The sequence below is a fragment of the Loxodonta africana genome, chromosome 10 (assembly GCF_030014295.1).
Source record: "Loxodonta africana isolate mLoxAfr1 chromosome 10, mLoxAfr1.hap2, whole genome shotgun sequence".
Lineage (NCBI taxonomy): Eukaryota > Metazoa > Chordata > Mammalia > Proboscidea > Elephantidae > Loxodonta > Loxodonta africana.
Window position 1 is genome coordinate 17,335,722 of NC_087351.1, and position 26,319 is coordinate 17,362,040.

A 26,319-nucleotide genomic window follows, 5' to 3' on the forward strand; every position below is an offset into this window, starting at 1 on the left:
CAACTGACCTACAGAACATTTCAGAAAATAAAATTTGGAGCTGAAAATCGGGGCTAATTTAAAGTCTATCTGAACCCCTGGTGCCATCCTGTCACTCTTCGTGACCAAAAGAAAAAAAAAAAATTCTATAGGGGTATACAGGAAAAACTGTTTCCTCTTGAAAAAATAGCAGCTCCAAAGACAAATTTTCTACCTGTTGGTGTAGAGAATTCCCACAGAACAACAGCCAACTCCAAAGCCTGATGTCAATAATCCCTATCAATGACTACAGTGTCTTACTCTAAATGAAAACAACCAAGGACCACCACACATTTGAAGAAAGCCACCAAGAGAGAAACCAGGAAAAACAAGCAAGTAAGCAACAACAAATGATCCTAGAAGAAAACAGATAATGAAAGGCGGGGGGGAAGTTACAAAAAAAATTTTTCAGGCTCATTCAAGATACTGCATCCATAAAAAAAGGGAAAAAGAAAAACTCAAGTCAGAAAGAATTTATGGGAATCAAAACATGATGACAAAAACAAAATTTAATACCCAGTAGAAAATAAAATTGAGGACATTTCCAAGAAGATGAACGAAAAAGAGCTATGGATGGAAAATGAGAGAAAAAATAAAGCACCTTGAGAAGATCAATCCAGGATGTCCAATAACTGACTAACGAGTTTCAGAGAGAACAAAGAAATTAATAAAGAAAATATAAAAACCTAAAAGACAAGAGTTTACAGATTGAAAGGCCCACCTACTGTTCACCACATGAAAGAAAAAAGACCCATACCAATACATATCATTGTGAAATTTCAGAACTCCAAGGATGGAGAAAAGAGCCTAAAAGCTTTCAGAGAAAAATAAAAGATCACCTTAAAGGATCAGATTTCTTAACAATGGCACTAAATGTTAGAAAACAATGAAGCAATGTCTTCAATATCCTTAGAGAAAAATGATTTCAACCTGTTATTGTTATTAGGTGCCATCGAGTCAGCTCCAATTCATAGTGACCTTAAGCACAACAAAACAAAACACTGCCTGGTCCTGCGCCATGCTCACAATCATTGCTGTGTTTAAGCCCATTATTGCAGTGACTATGTCAATCTACCCCGTTGAAGGTTTTTCTCTTTTTCACTGACCCTCTACTTTACCACCCTAGAATTTTATATTTACTTAAATTTGGTAGTCTGAGTAGATATAAAATACGACAGCAGAATACACACATTTTCAGAATGTAAGTACTCAGGAAAAAATCATCTCCTATGCACCCTTTGTTAGGAAGTTACCTGAGGATTTGCTACAGCAGAGTGAGGGAATAAGCAATGTCAGAGAAATAACAAATGTTAGTGAGATGTAGAAAAACTGGAGCCTTTGTGTATTGCTGGTAGAAATGTAAAATGGTGCAACTGCTATGGAAAACAGTCTGGTGGTTCTCAAAAGTTAAAACATAAAATTACCACATGACCCAGTAATTACACTCCTAGGCATATACCCAAAAGAAATGAAAACAGGTACTCAAACATGTACACAAATGTTTATAGCAGCACTATTCACGACAGCCAAAATGTGGCAACTACCCAAATATCCAACTATGGGTGAGCGGATAAATGTGTTAGATCCAACCCTGGTGGCACAGTGGTTAAGGGCTCAGCTGCTAACCAGAAGGCTGGTGGTTCAAACCCACCAGCTATTCCAGGGGAGAAAGATGTGGCAGTCTACTTCTGTCAAGATTACAGCCTTGGAAACCCTACAGGGCAGTTCTACTCTGTCCTATTAGGGTCACTGTGAGTCAGAATCAACTCGATGGCAATGGGTTTGGTTTTTTGTGTTGTTGTTGTTGTTAAGTCCATACAATGGAATATTATTCAGTCATTAAAAGAATTACACACGGATGTTACAACATGGATGAACCTTGAAAACGTTGTATTTAGTGAAACAAGTCAGACACAAAAGGCCACATATCGTATTATTCTACTTATATGAAATGTCCACAATAGGCAAATATATAAAGACAGAAAGCAGGTTAGTAGTTGCCAGGGGTTTGGGAAACAAAGAATGGGAAGTGAGTATTGATGGGCATCAGATTTCTTTTGGGGGTAATAAAAATATTCTAGAATTAGATAGGGTGATAGTTGCATAACCTTGCAAATATACTAAAAACCAATAAACTGTACACCTTTAAATGGTTAAGTTTATTGTATATGAATTATATTTCAATAAAGAAATACAAAAAAAAAAAGATGGAGGAGGCCATGGGATCCAGGAAACAGTGGAACAAAGAACAGCTATGCAAACAGCCCAGATTGCAATTACGAGCTTCTGGGAGAGTGCGTAAACAGAAAATGAAAAACTCATTAGAATATCTGATTTTAAGAAGGATATTTAGAAAGAAAAAAAGAAAAGCTTATGATAATACAACACAACACCTGAAAAAATAAAACGTAATTAGAAGGAAGATGAGGCATGTGGTAAATTGAATAATGGCCTCCCAAAGATGGCCACATCATAATCCCTGGAACCTGTAAACTGTCACCTCACATAGTTAAAGGGACTCGGCAGACATGTTCAGGTTAAGGAGCCTGAGATGTGGTGATTACCCTGGATTATGTGCGTGGGTCCAATGTAATCACAAGGTCCTCTTAAGAAGAAAAAAAAAGAACCCATTGCTGTCTAGTCAATCCCGACTCATAGCAAACCTAAAGGACAGAGTAGAATTCCCCCACACAGTTTCCAAGGAGCACCTGGTGGATTCGAACAGCCAACCTTGTGGTTAGCAGCTGTAGCACTTAACCACTACGCCTCCAGGGTTTAGAGATGTCAGGATGAAAGCAGAGGTCAGGGAAGAGAGAAGAGGCACCACCACTGGCTTTGAGGACAAAGGATGGAGCCATGAGCCAAGGCATGAAGGTGGCCTCTAGATGGTGGAAAAGACAAGGAAAAGGACTCTCCCCTAGAACCTTCAGAAGAAATCAGCCCTGTCAACACCTTCATTCTGACCTCTAGAACCGCAGGAGGATAAATTTATATAATTTAAACCATTCAGCCTGCAGTAATTTATTATAGCAGCTACAGAAAACTAATACACCCACTCCTCACTTATTGACATGGTTAGATTCCAAAAACCAGGTTGTTATGAGAAAAAGGAGGATTTTTTTTTCCTGTTTTCAGATCATTTATTATTTTTTTATTTAGAAAATATGATCATAGAAATAATAACAGGTATGATTTATTAATGTGCTCATCGCTTTGAGGAGTCCAGCTACAGATTATACCTCTGCAGAGGAGGCTTGGAGGAGACAAAGCTGGATAAAGCCAGGCTGTGTGACTGGAAGGCCCATGACTTAACCACTTCACATTCCTCCTGTGCTGCGTTAAAGCTTCCCTCGCAAAGCTGCCTCCAGGGTTCCACTCCCACGCCTGCAAGCCCAGAGTTCAGGATCCTGGCGAGTCACCAAGGCTGGAGCTTCCTGAGAGGCCATTGGAAGTCTGGTGGCACACCCAGTCCCCCCAAGAAAGAGGCTTGAGGCCCAGTTCAGCTCACTTTGATATGTCATTAACCTCACATGCATTTCTTTCAAACGCCCTCTTCAATGCCTCTTTCTTTCCTTTCCTCCCTTCCCACTCCACAGCAATTCTGAGCTGCAGGGTGTCAGGCCGCCTAGAAGCTAGAAAGTCAGAACAGACAACCACTGGCTCGGCGCTGCCCGCACATCTACCCATTGACCATGGCCACGGAGGAGGCCAGCCCCATGCAGCAGCTGGACACAGCAAGCGGAGGGAGCAGAGGGCACGGTGCAGCATGGCTGAGCTTTCTGGAGACTGCCCAGAGAGTCTCCTCGAGGGACGAGACCTTCTGCAGCCACTGCCGCCATGTCCGCTGCCTCCTTAATGTGCAAATAGTCGGACAGTAAATTTTCTACTACTGTTGTCAATGCAAAATGTCAAATAACAAGATAGTCGATAAGTGAGGAATAGGTGTGTAAGACGCCACATGGAGTCAGAGACCACGTGAGCGCCTAGGGGAAAACCGAAGCATGCCAGCAGGCAGTCAGCACCAAGGACCTAGACATTAGAGAGATAGTATCTTAGATGTTCCAGCCCAGCCCAGCCACCAGGCACTGGATATCAGGGAGCACAGGACGGTGACCCATGAGAGACGGGAGCAAATGAGGTAAGCCCAATAACTGCCCCAGCTTACTACCTAGAGAGTTTCCTGACTATGCTGCAGGGAGGGGGGTCTAGAGGAAGCCTGGGTACAGGTTAAAGGCATAAAGTAAGCAATGTGAGACAGCTCTCTAGAAAACTAGCTGAAGAGATTCATATTTGGGTGTGTCCCCACCCCACTCTTCCACTGGAACACGCTCCACACTTGCCTAGCCTTAAGGTACTTTTAATGAGACCTTTTCAAGCAGCAATACTACCTGTACCTATTCCTAAGCTCTACTATCTTGATTGGTTGCTCACTACATTCCACTATCTCGTATGTTACGTATCCTTCCATAAACCACAACATCTATGAGTTTAAAATAAATGTGAAAGATCTGGAGAGATATTAAGGTATTTGCAAGCAAGGATTTATATAAGACCAGGACCATTACATAAGACCAGTAGCTGGCCCAGGATAGAGTGATAAAGCAGAAATGTAACAGTTACATCAGAGTGTAAAGGACAGCCTGGAGAGCTGTCACAAGCTACCACCTACAGGACACAAATGGAAAAACAGTCTTACCTTTGCTCTATCAGACCACCCAAAGGACTGCACTGTCACATCTAAACGTTTCATTAGCATCCGGCGGCGGCATTCATATTCACAGCAAAGAGCATCATTGATTCTCTCCAGTTGTTCCTAAAGAAGTTGGAAAGAAAAATCATAAACTTTAGGCTTTCATTATGCACAGAAATGTGAAAATTGTTGGAAATGCTTCCTACTGATTCAAAAGAAGTTTCACTTGATGAACATTTTCTGACATTATGAGACTTTATGATAAGTTATTTAAATAATAAAGAGCACTTGATAGAACATTTATAATATACAGAAGATATTAAAATATAAATTAAACCCAACCACTGGTAGAATTTGTCTTATTTTCAAACAAACATGTTAATTTATGTAAAACATCTAGTTGCTAAGTAGTCGGGACAAGTTAAGGAAAGAAAATATCAGTAACTTCCCATCTTGTTGGCTTTGAGCTACTTATCCTTTTTGAATCACAACTGTGCTAACGTATTGGCTGCTATAAATATTCTTGGCCAGGTATTTTTAAAATTAATAATTCGATTGAAGAACAGTTAGGACCTCTTACTCTAGAATATTAATCCATTTTAATTCTACAAAAAAATATATGCCAACAACACACTGTAAAATCAAGATGTCCATTTATAGAATTAAGTCATATTCATTAATTACATAAAACTAATGAGGAAGAGATTTACCGCCTGTTCTGGATTTAAATCAGTTTTCAGCAGTGGTTTTCCCACATGATTTTTCTGGACTTTTGAGAGAATATCCTTCACCTGAAAACATATACAAAAGAAAGCATCTTTGAGGAAAATATATATCCCCAATTTAAAGTGTTGTTCTGAAAACTAGACAAGAAACAAAACGTTAAAAGTGAATTAAAATACACCCTCACACACCAAAAATAAATAATTCACTACAATGCAGAATACATTTTTCAAATATATTAATTCGAGTTGTAGAACACCTTCTTTTCCAGAATAACTAGAAATAATGTACACAGACAACTACCAAACCAAAAACTGAAACCAAATCCATTGCCATTGAGTCGACTGCAGCTCATGAAGTGACCCTGGAGGAGCCGCTTTCAGGGAGAAGGATGTGACCATCTGGGGGTGGAATGGGAAATGAATGTCACAGGAACAAGACTTTGTTTGTTTGTTTGTTTTAGGTTAGGGTGACAGAAATGTTCTAAAATTAGAATTTGGTGATGGCTGTACAACTCTGTAAATATGCTAAAATTCATTGAATTACATACTTTAATATGAGTGAGTTTTACGGTAATAAATAATAGCTCCAGAAAGCTATTTAAAAAAATTATTAGCTTCATAGTAAATATAACATATAATACAATTACTCTTTACACCAGTGACATAATTGATAAATTCGTACAGATTATAAGGAATTATTAACTTATTTTCTCAAAATACACCATTTTTGTAGATTCACCCACTACTGGAAGAAACTCCAACTTTGATCATGTTATTTTATACATTCCTAAAAGATTTAACTCCTCAGTCAAGGGGAGCTCTAAATGTATACCTGTCATTTCTTACATGTAATCACATCCAGTTCAATTCCTAGGATTTCAACATTATATAACAGTTTTAGTGAGTTTCAGAATTACCTGTTACAGAGGGAGTTAAGAGCATAAACTCTACGGTGTGCCTGGATTCAAACCTCAGCTCTGTCACTACTTGGAAGCTTGCTTGTTAAAAGTTATTAAATCTTTCAGTGCCTCAATTTTCTCATATAGTTGTTGCAGATAATAGCAGTACCTACCCTCAAAGTGTCTTCTGAACACACCGTATGTAGAAGAAAGGAAACGTAAACTTTCTTACTTTTGATAGAAACTGAATGGAACAGGAAGTTCTTTCAGGTAAATATTTAGCCACAAGGGCCACAGTAACAGCCACCTTATAAAGAGCCTGCTAGCGTCTGAAAACAGGCATTATACCCTGCTTCAAGCAGGGAAAACAGGGGCCTGGGGATGTTGTTAATACTAACTGAAAACCATAACACTGAAAAGCCTATGTGAGATTCAATAATGGAAGCACTGGATGATTACAAATAGTCCAGAAATCTATTTCAATTCAAAATAGTCCCCAAAATTGTAATCACTATTAATCCAGAGGAAAAGAGAAAAAAATTCTGAAAAGTAACTTATTAACATTAAAACAAAGTTTTTGAGCTGGAATTCACACTTATTCTCTGGCTTGCAAGTGCCAGGATTTTTTTTTTTTTTCCATTTAATATTGTGTTTTCATCTCAATGATACTAAATTGTCTTACAATCACTAAAACAAATCTTACTTTCCAATTCATGAATTACCACTATAAAAGAGATCTTTATTGAACGAGGCTTTAGTTTAAGGCAGTGTACGGTGTTAGTATCTATCTCTTCTTGAGGGTTAGTGAGAATTTTCTTTTCCTTTAAAAGGGATCCTATACTATTCCCCTAGAAGACTCCACACAGAGCAGACAAAATCAAACAACTAGGCCAGAATCTGAACAGTCTGCAAGAGTGGTAGTCTAATATATGGCTAGACTAGAAACCAGCATGCTTTAATAATTGGGGAAAAAATTCTCAAAAATTCAAGAAGTACATAGCTTGTTATTACTTTTAGGTACTCATTTGCTAACCATACACCACTTATCCACCAGAAACTTGTTTGCCAAAGACAACCACATTGCAATTCTATTAAGAACATCCACTAAAAGGAAGAAAAAAGTTTAGTTTGCCATGTTAATTATCCAGTGGTATTATAACAGAAACACCACAAGTGGACGGCTTTAGCAAAGAGAAATTTATTTCCTCACAGCTTAGCAGGTTACAAGTCCAAATTCAGGGTGTGCGCTCCCAGGAAAAAGGCTTACTCTCTCTGTCGGCTCTGGAGGAAAGTCCTCATCCTCGATCTTCCCCTGGGCAAGAAGCTTCTCAGGCACAGGGACCCCGGGTCCAAAGGATGCCCTCTGCTCCTGGTGCTGCTTTCTTGGTGGTATGAGGTCCCCAACTCTCTGCTTGCTTCCCTTTCCTTTTATCTCTTAAGAGATAGAAGACTGTGCAGGCCACACCCCAGGGCAACTCCCTTTACCTTGGATCAGGGAGTGACCTGAGTAAGGGCAGGGTCACAATCCCACCCTAATCCTTGTAACATAAAATTACAACCACAAAATGGAGGACAACCACACAATACTGGGACTCGTGGCCTAACCAAGTCGATACACACATTTTTGGGGGGACATAATTCAATCCATGACATCTGCCTTTTGAATTTATAGAATGACTCTACTTTTTCACAATACTGTATTAAAACCCTGTTTTGGAAAGTGAACGTTAAATTTGCAAAGTGATTTCTATCCTGGCAAACTCTGGCAAAATGTAAGGACGTGCAATTATTAAGATCTGATTCCTGGATATCAGCTAAAGTTACATCGGGTCACGTGCACATTAAGTCAGAATCCAAAATTTAGTTTACATGAAGATAAACTTCTCTCTAAATGGAAAGTATACCTTATACATAAAGGAAATATTTTCATTTTTAATATAACATTTAAACATTAGCATTCAGGTGAATTTCTGCAGAAAATGAAAAATACAACCAATCTATTACCTTTGATTCCACTTGGCTTAGCATAAGTGGAATGTCAGAAGTTGTTGACTTGGGTATAGCAAGGGTATCACAGATAGCTTGAACTTCTTGATAAATTTCATTATTTTTATCTAAATGAGAATTTTTACTTTTCTTGTTCTGAAGTATCTGTAAAGCTTGAAGCTCTGTACTTAAAAATACTATAATACAAAAGTAAAAAACAAATAATATTAATAAATGCACAAGAATTCCTTAAACTATTTTACTGAAATAATATACTTAAAACCAATGTCAACAATACCAATAAGAAATATCAAATTACAGAGAACCAAAGAGCAATACCAATAGTTGTAGAGCACCATAAACTTGAAAATGAAATGAGAAAAAAACAAAGCTATACTCTCTTCAAGGTTTGTACTACACTTTAACCGGCCGATTGTTTTCCACACTGGAAGTGCTTGAGCAGCTCCCCATCAGAGCAGCTTTGTTTTTATCTACGTTCCCTGTAATAGAGGTTTGGGCTAAGACTTTGAAACATATGAATGAGTACAAAAAAGGGTCCTAGAGGGTCAATTTACTTTGAAACATATGAATGAGTACAAAAAAGGGTCCTAAAGGGTCAATTTACTGAATACTGTCAGGGAATCATGGAATGGCTGATTTTATTCTCCTTGATTTCACACTAGCTGGTTTGTTTTATTTTAATTAATACATTAAATGACGCAGACTGCTATTTCAATAAGCACACATTTACCAACGGCCTATTCTGAGCCAGGCACTGTGTGGACAATGAGGATACAAAGTCAAATAACAGACACATACAGCCTACACACAGCCCAGTAGAACGGACCTACAAGCGGATCAACAATTTGAGAACATGTAAGACTCTGTGATAAAATACCCTCTCTCCTACGCACAGAGTACTCGGGCCAAGGGGGAACGGAGAGACAGCCCAGCACTTCTCACAGCGCACTGTTGTTGCTAGCTGCTGTGGAACTGGAGAGCTGCAACACAGTAAATGAAGAGGAGGAGGAAGGAAGAAACTGCTTCTGTAACAAGATCGCAATCTTACTTAAGTGTGTGAATGTGTGCGTGCACATAGGAAAAAGAGAAAGAAAAGGAAATATACCAAAAGGTTACTCATGATTCTCTCGGAGCAATGAGATTATAAATAATTTTCTTCTTCATAGTTTTATCCACTTTCTAAGGTTTCTATGATATAAATTTTTACAATCAGAAGAAAATACAGCAACTCTTCTTAAATCTCCTTTATATTCTTACCTGTACCAGAAGCCTATAATATCACTATTATTGCTGAGGTCTTTGCAGCTAATGCAAAAGAGGAAACATGATGGATTACATAAGGTCGCTATGAGTCAGAATCCACAGTACGGGAAGGAGTTATGTTTTGGGTTTTTAATTGACTGACATAAAGGGTGTGCAAGTTCCCCTAGGCCTGTGCTTCTTTGCTTCCTTTCTGTTTCAATAGACGTAAGGGTACTGTGACCTCCCCCCACCCCCATTAATAACAATGGTTCATTAAATCACTGAGTCACACCGAACAGCAGGTAGACGGGGAAGCACTGTAAGAACTGGGAGTGAAGGGAACAAAATTTTTATCCCCGTCCCAATACACACAAGGTAGTTCAAATGCTAACCCCTCCACCACCACCACTAGTCTCTCTCTCTCTCTCTCTCACACACACACACACACACACACACACAATTTCTGCTCTAATGAAACAAACTTTGCTGGCAGTAAAGCCAAGGAAAAACATGTCACATAGATCTTTCTATAAAAACATTTCTATTTCTAACAGAAATCTTCAATAATAGATACTAGACAAATGCTTTCAAATAGCCTTTTTTGCAGAACTTTAAAAATATTACAAAATTAAACTAGCTCAAGTAAAAAAAAATTTTTAAAGAGACTCAATACACAGAAATAGAACAAATATTTATGATAATTACTTGAATACAGGGTGATCTATACTCCAACCCCCCCCCCATTAAAATATGTCACACTCCCTGGGATTTAAGTGCACTGAGGGCACAGAATTTGTTTTTGTTTTTAACTGATACAACTTTTATGCCTACAACAATTCTTGATATAATAATTGCTGATCAACAAGTATTTCTGAACAAGTAAGATCTAATGTACTGCTTAGCAGCCTGGTTTCAGAGTTTTAAAATTAAACAGGACTAAAAAAATATACAAATAAAACTAAATAGGACTTCGGAAATCACCATCTTTAGCCATCTAGTCATAAATGCCAAGGGATGAATTAGCTAAAGGAAAAATCGCTGAAGTACTACATAATAATCACAAACACAGGGCATTCTGTACTGGCGAGATGCATCACAAGTGTTCGAAACCTGAAGTGGTATATGACTAGGATTCACACTACATTTCTTTAAATACTCCTGAGACGGTTTCATTTTTCAAATCAAATATTAAAACCTTTTTAATATTCCAAATGCCTTGTGCCTCATTAATGAAATATCACAAATCCTGACTTAAAAACAAAAACCAGATTGAACATATACACTTAAACGTTCAAAGAAAGAGAGCTTACATAGAAGTTTCAAACAGTCATCCTTCTTTTGTAAACGGTCTTTAATATCTCCTGATACAAGTGCAGAATACGGGCATGCCATTTCTTTTAAAAAACCACTTATCTCAAGCTGGAAGCTTTCTAGGTCATCTCTCCCTTAAAAAAAACAAAAATCATAAAACATTTACTGAGTATTTACCATATTTCCCCATACTATAAAATCTACCACTAATGGATTTCAACTTTACATGCAATTCTAAATTACAGGCATTACTTTTTCTTTTCACTTTCACATTAACTCCTTACATGTATGACCCCAAAGCTTAATAAAAGCGAACAGTTTCTACATACAGAAAGTAACATAAATTTAAAACCACGACTTTCAATTTAAGAACGTGAGTTTGGACATACTCCATATTTAAATCCCTGTTCCGTCTCTTCTAAGGGACTTTCCTTAAAGCAGATAAACGGGAAACACGTCAGCAACTAGAATATTGAAAGCATTATCGTGGCTACAATGACTGCCTGACTTCCCAGCAAAGGCTCCATTTCTATTGTATTTCTCTGTGTTCAGATAGTAAATATCATCTCTAAGCCTCACCGCTTATTGTTATTTCATAACGGAATTACATAGGCACTTAGATGTTTTCAATTTTGCTGATTTTACTTTGCATCAACTGAATCCTGTTGGATACGGCAAGGAAAAAAAAATTAAAAAGTAAAGACAGCTTTAGAAGGGAGAGAGGGTAACTTGGTCTCCGAGCCAAATGCCCACCTTTTTAACATTTTTTGATTTTATCACACTACCTGCAATTCTACCAATGAAAGACACCACAAGGACTCCAGCTACCAAGATAGTAGTAAGTTAACAAACTTTTATGAGCCAGTAGAGGAATGTTTTATTGGTGTTTCTATATGAATTCATGTCCACAGTTACAGGCTTTGGAATACAACTCAAATGAGGGACTGTATTTTTTTTTTTTTTTTCTAATTAAAAAAAAATCTTAAAAGGTGCAACATTCAAAAATTAAACTTTTAAGTAACTAAATTCAGATTCATTTCTAACACTAAGACATCTGATAAACAGTAATAACTTATAATTCGATTGCAAATTTATGAAATAATTTTGGCTTAATTATAAAATTTAATCCAAAGGTTTTTAATATCACAAACTGAATTTCTTCATAACATTAATGACTTATCTTTGCACAGCGGGCACACTATTGATAAAACGATAAATCATAAGCTATCATTTCATTTTTACTATTAAACAAAAAAAAGTAAATAAAATCAATAGTAATACCAGCTGAGGTGATACTTTCTTCCAAGTTGCACAATGATTTTATTTGAGAGCCTAACCAAATACAGAGCTCTGAAAATTCAGGTGAAGACAGTCCGCCCTCTGCTGCCCGGATCAGAGCTTGCTCTTCTAACAGTGGTCCCTTATACCTGTAATGGAAAAACAAAAAAATTAGGAAAAAAAACCTTAGCGAGCAGTGTTTAGAGATACTACTCAATCACTTTTTACAGATGTATAGTACTCCACTGTCTAGATGCATCATATTTTACTAAATCAGAATTTAGGAAATTCTTTTACTAAATCAGAATATTTGGGTTGTTTCCAGTGTTTTGCTACTATAAATTTTGTTGCAAATTTCTGTCCGTGGATAGAGTCCTAGAAGTGGGGTTGTTGAGACAAAGAGTAAATAGATATGTAATTTTGCTAGATACTGTTAAATTTTCCTCTCTAGGGGATGTACTTCCAAGGTATGAGAATATCCATTTCCTCGCTGTTCATCATTGTCATCAAACTTTTGGATTTTTGATAGTCTGATATCTGTTTAGTTTTAATTTATGTTTCTCCTATGAGTAAGGCTGTACGTCTTTTCATATGTTTAAAAGCCATTTGCATTTCTTTTTCTCAGAGTTCTCTGTTCTTATCTCTTAAAGGGACAGTATTATCAAATCTCCATTTTGCAGATAAGAAATTAAGGCTTAAAGAAGATAGGATACCCACTGTAAGTAGCAGGCCAGGCACAGTGCTAGGCATATATACATATTTATGATGCATTTACAACTCAGAGCCACATTTTGAAGTTAGTATTACCCCAATACTGCAGGCTGGGATAAGAACTAAGCGATGGCACCAGGATTCAAATCCAGATTTGACTCCAAATTCTCCATGTAAACTCTCAAAACTCTGTCTCCGACTATAAGGAGCCTAAGCAAATAACCTGGCCAAGCAATGGCAGAGCTGAGCCTAGAACAGTCTCTGCACCTCCAGCCCAGGTCTGCTCCCTCTACACATTACCCTTTCTCCATGCCTCACAATGCCTCTCACTGAGATTTAATAATAAACACCTTATTTCTCTCTACTTGCTTTCATTTCTGCAATAAAGCAACATTCATAAATTTAACTAACGTGTACTTGGTGGTGATAAGTTATTTTTGCTGAAATGCCAATTAAAAAATTCAACAAAAGTTAATCAAATCACCAAAAATAGTGAATTAATTTAGGGAAGAAAAAAATAAATAAGCATCACAATCCTTAATGCCTCAAGCTCATCAGATGAGGTAAAAATAAAAATAGAAAAAAAATAAACACATGTAACAAACCTGAACATCTAATAACAAACATAATCACAAATAGCAGGTAACATTTAGGAAGTACTCATTGTATGCCAGGCCTGTGCTAAGTGCTTTGCATAAATTACCTCATCTGATGGCCGCAATACCCAATCAGCGAGGTACTACCACCATCCTCATTTTACAGATGCGGATACTCAGAACAGAGAGATTAATAACTCGCCCAGGACTGCCAGAATCCCAGCTAACAACTGACTGGGATCTAAACCATGGCAACCTATCACACCCTCAACCCCTACTGAACATTCGCCAGCCAAAAACTTATCTTCCTAATTGCATCACACAACAGAAGTGTCTAAAACCATTCAACTACATAATTTAATGACTATGAAATTATATATCTTACTAACTCAGTGCTTCTTAAACTTTCATGTGCATATGAATCTCCTGAGCATCTTGTTAAAAGTAAAGATTCTGATTCAGCAGGGCTAGAGTGAGGTCCAGGTTACTGAATTTCTACAACACTCCCAGGTGATGTCAACACTGCTGGTACAGAGACCTCACTTTAAGTAGCATAGTATTCAAGTACTTTTTTATTTTGACCAAAGTATTTCTCAATATTTATCATCACTCCCCATTGCTCTCTTCCTGAGGATTGCGATACATGAGAAATTGGAGCAAGTATTTAAGAGTTTCCCCCACGCATCTGTCAATTTGTCTTACAGTGGGGGCCTGCGTGTTGCTGTGATGCTGGAAGCTATGCCACCAGTATTGAAATACAAGCATGGTCACCCATGGTGGACAGGTTTCAGCTGAGCTTCCAGACAAAGACACACCAGGAAGAAGGACCTGGCAGTCTACTTCTGAAAAGAATTAGCCAGTGAACACCTATAAATAGCAGCGGAACGCTGTCTGATATAGTGCCAGAAGATGAGCCAGCCCCTCAGGTTGGAAGGCACTCAAGAGACAACTAGGGAAGAGCTGCCACCTCAAAGTAGAGTCGGCCTTAATGATGTGGATGGAATCAAGCTTTCGGGATCTCCATTTGCTGATATGGCACAACTCAAAATGGGAGGAAACAGCTGCAAACATCCATTAATAATTAGAACCCGGGATGAACGAAATATGAATTTGGGAAAATTGAAAATCGTCAAAAATGAAATGGAATGCATAAAGACTGATATCCTAGGCATTAGTGAGCTGAAATGGACTGGTACTGGTCATTCTCAATCAGACAATCATATGGTCTACTATGTCAGGGATGATACCTTGAAGAGGAATGGCATCACATTCCTCACCAAAAAGAACGTTTCAAGATCTCTCCTGAAGTACAACACTGTCAGCGATAGGATAATGTCCATAGGCCTATAAGGAAGACCAGTTAATACGACTATTATTCAAATTTACACACCAACCACAAGACCAAAAATGAAGAAAATGAAGATTTTTACCAACTTCTGTGGTCTGAAATTGATCAAACATGCATCAGGAAGCATTGATAATTACTGGCGATTAGAACGCAAAAGTTGGAAACAAAGAAGGATCAGTAGTTGGAAAATATGGCCTTGGTGATAGAAATGATGCAAGAGATTGCACGACGGAATTTTGCAAGACCAATGACTTCTTCATTGTAAATACCATTTTTCAACAACGTAAACAGTGACTACACAAGTGGGTCTCGCCAAATGGAGCACACAGGAATCATATCAACTACATCTGTGGAAAAAGAGGATGAAAAACCTCAATATCATCAGTCAGGAAAAGGCCAGGGGCTGAATGCTGGACAGAACATCAACTGCTCATAAACGAGCTGAAGTTGAAGAAAATTAAAACAACTCCAGGAGAACCAAGTTACGACCCTGAGTACAAACCACCTGAGTTTAGAGACCGTCTGATGTGTTTAACACTAATAACCAAAGATCAGAGGAGCTGTGGAATGACATCAAGGCCAACATACATGAAAACGAGAGGTCATTAAAAAGACAAGAAAGAAAGAAAAGACCAAAATGAATGTCAGAAGAGACTCTGAAGCTTGTTCTTGAACATCAAGTAGCTAAAGCAAATGAAGAAATCATGAAGTAAAAGAGCTGAAGAGAAGATTTCAAAGACAAAGTATTATAATGACATTCACAAAAGACTGGCAGTTAGAAAACCAAAAGAGAAGAACATACTCAGCATTTCTCAAGCTCAAAGAATTGAGGGAAAAATTCAAACCTCAAGTTGCAATATTGAAGGATTCTACAGAAAAAAAACTTAAGCAACTCAGGAAGCATCAAAAGAAGATGAAAGGAATACACAGTCACTGTACCAAACAGAGCGGGCTGACATTCAACCATTTCAGGAGGTAGCATATGATCAAAAACCAATGGTACTGGAGGAAGAGGTCCAAGCTGCACCGAAGCCACTGGTGAGAAACAAGGCTCCAGGAATTAACAGAACACCGAGGCGCTTCAACAAATGGATGCAGCACTGGAAGTGCTCATTCACCTACGTCAAGAAATTTGGAGGACCGCTACCTGGCCAACTGACTGAAGAGATTCATATTTATGCCTATTCCAAAGAAAAGGTGATCCAGTCGAAGGTGGAAATCATCAGACAATATTATTAATATCACATAAAAGTAAACCTTTGCTGAAGATCATTCAAAAGCGGCTACAGCAGTACATCGACAGGGAACTGAGAGAAATTCAGAAGAGGACGTGGAACCAGGGATGTCACTGCTGATGTCAGATGGATCCTGGCTGAAAGGAGAGAATACCAGAAGGATGTTTACCTGCGTTTGATTGACTATGGAAAGGCATTTGACTATATGAATCATAACAAATTACAGATAATATTGTGAAGAATGGGAATTTCAGAACACATAATTGTACTCATAAGGAATCGGTACATAAATCAAGAGGCAGTTATTCGAACAGAACAAGAAGATACTCTGTGGTTTAAAGTCGTCAGGGTTGTATCCTTTCATATACTTATTCAACCTGTATGCTGAGCAAATAATCCAAGAAACTGGACTATCTGAAGAAGAACGGGGCATCAAGATTGGAGGAAGACTCATTAACAACCTGCCTTATGCAGATGACACAACCTTGCTTGCTGAAAGTGAAGAGGACCTGAACAAAAAAGCTGTCTTGGAAGAAATACAGCCAGGATGCTTTTCAGAATCAAGGATGGCGAGACTACATTTCGTATACTTTGAACATGTTATCAGGAGGGGTCAGTCCCTGGAAAAGGACATCATGCTTGGTAAAGTAGAGGGTCAGCGAAAAAGAGGAAGGCCCTCAAAAGATGGACTGAGGGAGATGGGGCTAGGACGGTGGAGTAGTCAGACCCTTCCTGTCGTCCCTCTTACAACAACAACAAAAAAACTTTTTTTTAAGAACCGAAAAATCAAGTGAATCAAATATATATGACTATCTAGGAGCCCTGAACATCAAAGGTAAAGTTGAGGAATCGGACTGAGTGGCAGGGGGAGGAAGAAACGGTTCAGAAGCAACAAGGAGTTACCAGACCTGACCTGGTGAGAACCAACACCCTGCAAGCTGGATCCGCCGGCATGCGCAGTGAGGCAAGCAGCAGTGCTCTGGATGCATGTTCCACATCAGGAGAGATCGGGCAGCGCAGAGTCTACTCAAGCCCTCAGAACCAGTGAAATGCAGCGCTCAATCTGCAAAAGTACATGCATCTAACCTACCGTGCAGATCAAAACACACCCCCTTTGGGAAGAACCTCTCTCCCATTTATCTGCCCCCTCCCTGCTCTGCACTGGCCCCAGGCCAGCTTCAGCGACTGCTGTGTCCCCTGGGCCTGCTGTGTCCCCTAGGCCAGAAGTAGGACCCGTCACGTGCCCTGGGCCATTCTCCAGACTTTGGAGTGGAAACAAATTAACAAACAGGAAAAAAATAACCTGCCAGCTCCCCTAAGCCAGGAACTCAGGGCACACACAGCCCCTTTGCCTAGGCACAGGAATAAGGGGTCCACGGACTTTGAATGCCTTTCACCCCCACATAGACCTGTGTGGGCCCATTTCAATGCACAGGCCCTCATTAGCACAGTACAACAGGGTATATACCTAAAGTCTATTTCCAATTGTATCAGCTATAAGGTGGAACGGCAGATTCGTGACATCTGACACCACTCTACCCATTAAGCAGGGTCCTTACCTACCCACATCAAGGGCCTGACAACTGGTGGCTCTACCCACGCTACTTAGCCACTCACAACAGGGGTTCAAGAACAAGTGGTGCCTCCCAGTCCTTACAGTCAACAGCACTGGATCCCCATAGTCCAGCTGCAAAACCCACCCACCTATACCCTCTAGGGAACAGGGACACGCTTTCCTCCAAGACACTCAAGGGCAACCGTTAGCCCCCTGCCTTGCTCAGCGCATGACCCCCTACTGCAGCAAGATACTTGTGCCTACACCTACTGCCCATCTAGGACTGCAGGTGAGAACCTGCACCACACACTCGGTGACTGACTTCCTGGACACCTAAGCTGAATCCATACAACAAAAGTAAACAGACTCCTGGACTCACAAACCTAGTGACAGCTCTAACCACCTGTGACAGGACATGAGAGCTTCAAAGATGTCAATAATCAAACTAGCTCACACAACCAGTGTATTTGGGCATAACAAAACAAAACAAGAAGCTAGGACACAGTAAGCAAACATAAGATAAATATATATAATAACTTCTTGATGGCTCAGAGACGACAGTCGATATCAAATCACATAAAGAGGCAGACCATGATGGCTTCAGCAAGCACCCAAAACAAAGCATCAAGAAACCTTCCAGAGGAAGATAACTTGGAATTACCAGAGGCTGAACTCAAAAGATTAATATACAAAGCTCTTCAAGAAATCAGGAAGGAAATCAGGCAAAACACAGAAGAAGCCAAGGAATACAGAGATACAGCAAGAGAGGAACTTAAGAAGGTTATACAAGAGCATAACGACAAATTTAACAGGCTGCAAGAATCCACAGAGAGACAGCAAACAGAAATCCAAAAGATTAACAATAAAATTTCAGAATTAGAAAACTCAACAGAACGTCTTAGGAACAGAACTGAGGCAATGGAAGTCAGAATTAGTGAGATTGATGATAAAGCACTTGAACCAACTTATTTGAGGAAAAATGAGATGAAAGAATTTTTAAAAATGAATAAACCCTAAGAGTTATGTGGAACTGCATCAAGAGGAACAACCTGAGTGATCAGAGTATGAGAACAGGGAGGGATAGCAGAAAATACAGAGAGAATTGTTGAAGATTTGCTGGCAGGAAACTTCCCTGATATTGTTAAAGAAAATATCTATCCAAGAAGCTCAGGGAACCTCACACAAGGTACATCCCAAAAGAAAGTCACCGAGACATATTCAAAGTTGCCAAAACCAAAGATAAAGAGAGAATTTTAAGAGCAGCTAGGGATAAATGAAAAGTCATCTACAAAGGACAGTCAATAACACTAAGCTCAGACTACTGAGCAGAAACCATGCAAGCAAGAAGGCAATGGGATGATATATATAAAACCTTGAAGGAAAAAAATTGCCAGCCAAAAATTATATAACCAGCAAAACTGTCTCTCAAATACGATGGTGAAATTAAGGCCTTTCCAGATAAACAAAAGTTTAGGAAATTTGTTAAAAAAAACAAGATGGATTGACACAGTGGCTGCAACAATGGGCAGAAGCATAACAATGATTGTGATGATGGTGCAGGACCAGGCAGTGTTTCATTCTGTTGTATGTAAGGTTGCCCCGAATTGGAACGGACTCGACAGCACCTAACAACGACATTTAAGAGTCTACTTATGTTACAGTTGACAACAATCTCATACCTGTCACATTTCGTTTATTTCATGCTTTCTTTCATTTCCAATGCAATTCCAGTGATGCTCAATGCAATTCTACTGTTCATGCTTTTACTTTGTTCTAGTTATTCTTGTAGGGTCCTGGTGGTACAGTGGTTAAGCATTTGGCTGCTAACCAAGAGATCGGCTGTTCAAATTCACCAGCCGCTCCTTGGAAACCCTATTTATTTAGGAAAGTACTTCTGCTATTCTAAACTCTGAAGATACACCCCTAGGCCTAGACCTTCCAGGGCCCCCGCAGAAGCCATGCACCAGAACCACAGTTGCTGGCTGGTCTGACACTCAACTTGGATGATCCAAATCTATACTCTATTTACGGTTACTGGCAACCCTCCTTAAAGAGACAGCCAGGGCCTCACTTACTTACTATTTTCATCAACCAACATAAAAAATACAAGATCCTTTCTTTCCCCCTATCTTTTATCCACCCTTTTGGCCTGATCTCTGATTCAGCTCTCCATTTTTCCTTATTTCCCAAACTCTTTCCACTATGCTCCAGCCATTAAAAAAAAAAAAAAAACTCTCCTATATTCTCAAACTCTTCTCAGAGAGATTATTTCTGCCACCACCAGTACTGGCTATTCTTACTCTCTCAAGTTCCTCAGTATCATCAGTCAGAATAAGGCCAGGGGCCAACTGCAGAACAAACCATCAATTGCTCATATGCAAGCTAAAGTTGAAGAAAATTAAAACAAGTCCAAGGACCACCAAATTATGACTTTGAGTAGATCCCACCTGAATCTGAAGACCAACTCAAGAAAAGATTTAACACATTGAACACTAACGACTGAAGACCAGATGAGTTGTGGGATTACATCAAGGATGTCATACATGAAGAAAGTAAAAGGTCATCAAAAGACAGGAAAGAAAGAAAAGACCAAAATGGATGTCAGAAGAGACTCTGAAGCTTGCTCTTGCAAAAGACCTCTTTAAAGTGTTAAAAAGCAAAGATGTCACTTTGAGGACTAAGGCGCGCCTGATGCAAGAGCACTAACAAGAAGTACAGTTAGAGTGCTCCTTGCAAGCAAGGATGGCGGGACTTTGTTTCACATACTCTGGACATGTTACCAGGAGGGATCAGTCCCTCGAGAAGGAATTCATGCTTGGTAAAGCAGAGCGTCAGCGAAAAAGAGGAGGAATCTCCATGAGATGGATTAACACAGTGGCTGCCAACAATGGGCTCAAACAAAGCAATGATTGTGAGGATGGCACGGAACTGGGCAGTGTTTCATACTGTTGTACACAGGATCGCTATGAGTCAGAAGTGACTCGAAGGCACCTAACAACAACAACAAATGGTAGGGTTTTGGCTTCCTCTGTTTCCAGTACCGTACAGCAATACACATCATTGCTCTCCCATTATTTTATAAATACCTCCGGCTCTCTTGAGGCCCAGGCCAGTCGGGTTTGCCACGCTCGTTCTCTTGTGGCTGTCGTCTATCAATCTCCTAGGTACTTCTTGACATTTCCTTTGCTCAGTTTTCCTCCCCACACCTATTCTTGTTATTATACTGAGTTTCTTCAAAGTCCATTAGAACTGTTACTGTTGTTGTTTTTGTTGGGTGCCAGTGAGTCGATTCTGACTCATAGAGACTCCGACTCATAGTGACCCCACGTGACAGAGTAAAAACTGCCCCATAGGGTTTTCTTGACTGTAATTTTTACGGAAAGATTGCCGGGTCTTTCTCCCACAGAGCCACTGGGTGTGTTTGACTTGCCAACCTTTCGGTTAGCAGCCAAGCGCTTAACTGTTGCACCACCAAGGCTCCTTGTCTAATACCCAGGGCTCCTTGTCTAATATCCTAACTAATATGCAGAGTCCTCATTTCCTTAACTTCTTCTTTTCCATCTTTCCTCACTACACCTCAGTCAGCCACCCCCGGACCTGGAACTACTCCACTTCCAAAATCACTAATTCAAACTTGTCACTCTCTGACCACACCTATCCTTCGACCTGGCTTTTTTGACCACTTGCCTACAACTGTTCTTTGATCCCATCACTACTTCTATTCCATCGGTTCCTCTGCACTCTCCATGTTTATTAGCTCCCTGCTATCTTCAATTTCTTCCCTATCCAATTTAGTTTCCTAAGTGTATCATTTCATTTTGGTGCTCAACAAAAAGCTATTTTAAAACATTAATCCTTGATATCTTTGTCTCCTTTAGCCCTAATATCCAATCAATCACTAAGTCCTGTAATGCACTTTTTTCCATCATTGCCATTAAGCAACCATCATTTCTTTCCTCGTCTACTAACTAAATTCTACAGCCCATTTTCCACCTTACTTACAGAGCTAATCTTTTCAAAATAGACATTTAATCATTCCCTTTCTTATTTAAAGTCCTTCAGTGAATTTCCACTGCTGTTAGGATAAAGAAAATCCACAGCCTAAAAGGTGCTGCATGACCTCGCCTAACTCTCCAATCCAAGGTGCCATCACTCTGCCCCTTGCTGTCTATCCTCCAGCCACACTGGCCTCTTTCCAGTCTTTTAATACAGCATGTTCCTGCCCACATCAGGGTTTTTGCATATTTTGTTCTCACTTTAAGGACATTTTGTCCTCCCTTCCCATCCAAGGAGCCCTGATGGTGCGGTAGTTAAGAGCTACTGTTGCTAAATCAAAAGGTCAGCAGTTTGAATCCACCAGCCGCTCCTTGGAAACCCTATGGTGAAGGTCTACTGTGCTCTATAGGGTCACTGTGAGTCAGAATCGACTCAACGGCAAGAGGTTTGGTTTGGTTTTTTTTTTTTCCTCCCCCATCTCTCTTGGTTATCCAGTGCTGCTACAACAGAAATACCACAAGGAGATGGCTTTAACAAAGAGAAATCTCTTCTCTCACAGCCTAGGAGGCTAGAAGTTCGAATTCAGGGCACCAGCTCTGAGGGAAGGCACTCTCTCTCTGCTGGCTCTGGGGAAGGTCCTCCTCAACAATCTCCCCCGTTTGAGGAGCTTCTCAGCACAGGGACCCTCGGCCCAAAGGACGTGCTCTTCCCCTGGCTCTAGTTTCTTGGTGGTATAAGGTCCCCATGCCTCTCTGCTCCCTTCTTTTATATCTAAAAAGACTGACTGAAGACACAACCTGATTTTGCAGAGTGCGCTGCCTCACTAACATAACTGCTGCTAATCTCGCCTCCTTAATATCATAGAGATGGGATTTACAACACATAGGAAAATCACATCAGATGACAAAACGGTGGACAATCACACAATACTAGGAATCATGGCCCAGCCAAGGTGACATACTTCTTGGGGACACAATTCAATCCATGACATCATCCAATCTCACCTACCTAAACCTACTTACTTCCACTGAGTTGATTCCAACTCATAGTGATCCCATAGGACTGAGCAGAACTGCCCTACAGAGGTTCCAAGGAGCACCTGGTGGATTCAAACTGTCGACCTTTTGGTTGGCAGCCGTAGCTCTTAACCACTATGGCATCACGGTTTGCAAAATCTCACCTAGTTAACCCTATTTAACCTTTCTATTTCAACTCCACTGTCACTTCCTGAAGAATCTATCACTAACCCCTAAGAAAACATAAGTCCTCCTGCCATGTTCTTATATTGCCCTGTTCTTTTCCTTTGGAGCACTTACTATATTTCACAAATATTTGTGTTCTCATGTTTCTCCACTAGCTTGTAGGTCCACAGGGGCAGGGACCAAGTCTATTTTGCTCACCACTGGCTCTTCAGAACAATGTCCAATAAATAAATCCCTGTCGCTGTCAAGTTGATTCTGACTCATAGCAACCCATAGGGCAGAAGAGAACTGCCCCATAGGGTTTCCAAGGCTGTAATCTTCACAGAAGCAGGCTGCCACATCTTTCTACCGTGGAGTGCCTGTGAGTTCGAACTGCCAACCTTTTCGTTAGCAGCCGAGCACTTAACCACTGTACTACCAGGGCTCCTCATCCAATACAGTTGTGCTCAATAAATACTCAGGATACGCTTCCTTCCGTAACAGTGGTTCTCAGTGAAAGCTGTGAAGCTTTTTGAAACTATTCATGTCTGCACTACACGCCTAAATATTATGATTCAGTTAGTCAGGTGTATATGCCAGACTTCAACATTTCTCACAAGCTCTGTATCAGAGCCTGATGCACAACCAAGGTTGAGATGAGAGAATGTCAGAATTGAAAGAGACTTCTGAAATCATCTTCTACAGCTTGCTCATTTCAGATGAGAAAAGTGAGGTTATTCCCACCCTGTTTTTATTTGTAATACACTGTATCACTAAATTGTTCTTTCATGTAGATTTCCTCTTTTAATCCTTCCTTTTGGTTTTCTATTTTTCTTTCTGACAAACTAAGGCACCTTCACTGATATCTAAAATGTTCTAACCACAACAGAAAACGCATTACTCATGATGGAGCAGGAGAGAAGTGGGATGCAGATCTCAAATTCCAGTAAAAAGACCAGACTTAATGGTCTGACTGAGACTGGCAGGGCCCCAGAAGACATGGGCCCTGGACTCTCCGTTAGCCCAGAACTAAAACCATTGCTGAAGCCAACTCTTCAGACAAAGGTTAGATGGGACTATAAGACATAAAATAATACTGGCCAGGAGTGTGCTTCTTGGCTCAAGTAGACACACGAGACTAGATGGGCAGCTCCCGTCTGGAGGCGAGATGAGAAGGCAGAGGACAGGGGCTGGCTGAATGGACATGGGGAATACAGGGTAGAGAGGAGTATGCTGTCACAGTATAGGGAGAGCAAATAGAGTCACATAACAACGTGTGTATAAGTTTTTGTATGAGAAACTGACTTGAATCATAAACTTTCACTTAAAGCACAATAAAAAAAGAAAATGCATTACTCATAAACTGCATGGGTACTTAAAAACCGTATTCAATACACATTTACTGTAAATAACAAGTACTCCTTTTTCACAGTTCATTATCTCCATAGGAGAACTGAAACTTCAAAATCTTGTCCTCAGTTATCCCAAGAAAAAACAAGTCTAAAGTGTCAAAATGGTTTTACTTCCCATATTAAATAACCTGAAACTTAATTTTCCTTGTTAAAGGTCAAAATTATAGCAAACTTCATTTTTCAAAACACCTATGAGAATAAGTTTAAGGAATGAAGGAAGGAAAAAGCACTCTCTTTCCTTTTTTCATAAAGTATTTACAGAATCCCACCATTCTTATCTGAAGTACCTGGGAGCTCAAACTGTTTGGGGCCCAAAAACTTCTACTAAGTATTTTAACCTTTTGTTTTGGTTACTTCCTTAACCAAGGAAAGTGAGAATTTCCAAGGGATTTCACGACAGTACAAATGCCCCCTAAATCATCATTGGCAATGTTGTTTTACTTGACAAATATTTATTCAGGACCGACTACTTGCAATGCTGTGTAACACTGGGTCATTGCAAAGCAGGTATTACCCAGACCCAACTAAAGAAGCCGTTGATGAAGGAGTCAGCGCAGTTTTAGGAAAAAATAAAGAGGTGGGAGCTTTTCAAGCTTCACAATAGCACTGCAAACGCATAGCTTACCCCAGGCAAGAAAACTCCAGCAGGTGCAAAGGCAAACGATTGTACAAATGACTCCAAGCTCCCTACGGACGTGTATTTTTATACTATCAACTCTCTGGCCCAGAGCGTACTTCGGCGCACTCTCTTCCTTGGGCCTTTCTCCATTCATACCCCATTCATTAAATCACTACTTATTGCGCCTGACCCCGTTCTAGGTGTCACTGGAAATGTATCCGTGAACGAAACAGGTAAGGGAACAGTTTTTCCGGAGCTACTTTTAGAGGGAGAGGAGGGTGCAAGAGGCCAGGGAAGGATGGGGGAAGGGGGTTCGAGTGACAATAAACAAAAAAATGGCGGGGGCAAGATCATTTGGGAGAGAGACAAGGGCTATGTAAACTACTGGTAATCTCAACACTGCCTGGCACACACATCTGCACTAGTGAATAAATAAGAAACTCTGGTGGCGTAGTAGTTAAGCGCTATGGCTGCTAACCAAAAGGTCAGCAGTTCGAATCCGCCAGGCGCTCCTTGGAAACTCTATGGGGCAGTTCTACTCTGTCCTATAGGGTCGCTATGAGTCGGAACGACTCAACGGCAGTGGGTTAGTGAATAAATAGGCGCTGAAGCCAAGTTCCCACGCTGCTAACGATGAACGGGCTACCACACGCTCTCGGGCCCAGGAGGCAGGAGACAATGGCTCCCGCGTCCGCCCCAGGTGGGGCGCCGTAGGGGACGCCAGGCCCGCCGCCCCGGGCGCCACAACGACGTCAGGGCAAGTATCCCCGCGGCCCGGACGCGCGCGCCCCGAGCACCGCCGCCCCGCGCCGGCCCCGGAGGCCCCGGCCGCGCAGCTCCCAGCGAAGCAGCGAGACAGAGCGGCCGCGCGCCGCAGCTCCCGGGCCCGCTCCACCTCCGCACGGAGCTCTCTCCCGCCCCCCGCTTAACTCCGTCGGCGCCAGAGGCAGCGAGCAGGCAAGGAGGCCTCCCCGGCCGCCCGGGCCTGGCGGAGGGCCACGGGGAGTAGGCTGCAGCGGTCAAGCAGAGACGGGGTTTACGCTTTCCGGGAGGAAAGGCGTCCCCAGGAACACTCACCCTAGCGCCTCTAGTGTGTCCAGCACGTCACCCTCCATGGTAGGTTCGGGACCCGGCTCCGGCCCTCGCATGGTCCTTGGGCCCAAAGCTGTTCAGCGCTCAAAGGAGCCCGCCGGAAACTTGCGTCACCGCGCCAAGGTTCCGGTCTGAGTCTCCACCGGGACTGTCCAGGAGGGACAGAATGTTCCCGGCCCGGAGGCAGAGGACAGGATAGTGCCTGAAAACGCTTTATGTAACCGTGGTAATTTTTTTTTTTAAAATATACATAATAGTAATAAAAAGGCCTCTTCGTGTTGGGTCTTATCCGTATGTTGAAATCAATCTCAGCAAACAGCGTGATTCAGAGTTCTCAATCTATCAGACTCCAAACCTGTTTTATAACGAAATATCCTGAGATATTAACTATAACTCTCTTGAGC

The 26,319-nt window shown here is 40.7% G+C and overlaps 1 protein-coding gene across 1 annotated transcript in view; it reads right to left on the reverse strand.

The window, feature by feature from the left end:
- The window catches only part of FAM98B (family with sequence similarity 98 member B), a 32,928-nt gene extending 6,897 nt beyond the window's left edge, over positions 1-26,031 (reverse strand). The window contains exons 1-6 of the mRNA XM_010598326.3: positions 25,901-26,031; positions 12,174-12,319; positions 10,892-11,026; positions 8,337-8,515; positions 5,419-5,499; positions 4,715-4,831 (exon numbers count right to left, since the gene is read on the reverse strand). Coding sequence (XP_010596628.2) covers positions 4,715-4,831; positions 5,419-5,499; positions 8,337-8,515; positions 10,892-11,026; positions 12,174-12,319; positions 25,901-25,971 — 729 coding nt within the window. The 5' untranslated portion in view covers positions 25,972-26,031. The remainder of the gene's footprint in view (positions 1-4,714; positions 4,832-5,418; positions 5,500-8,336; positions 8,516-10,891; positions 11,027-12,173; positions 12,320-25,900) is intronic.
- Positions 26,032-26,319: the final 288 nt, after the last annotated feature.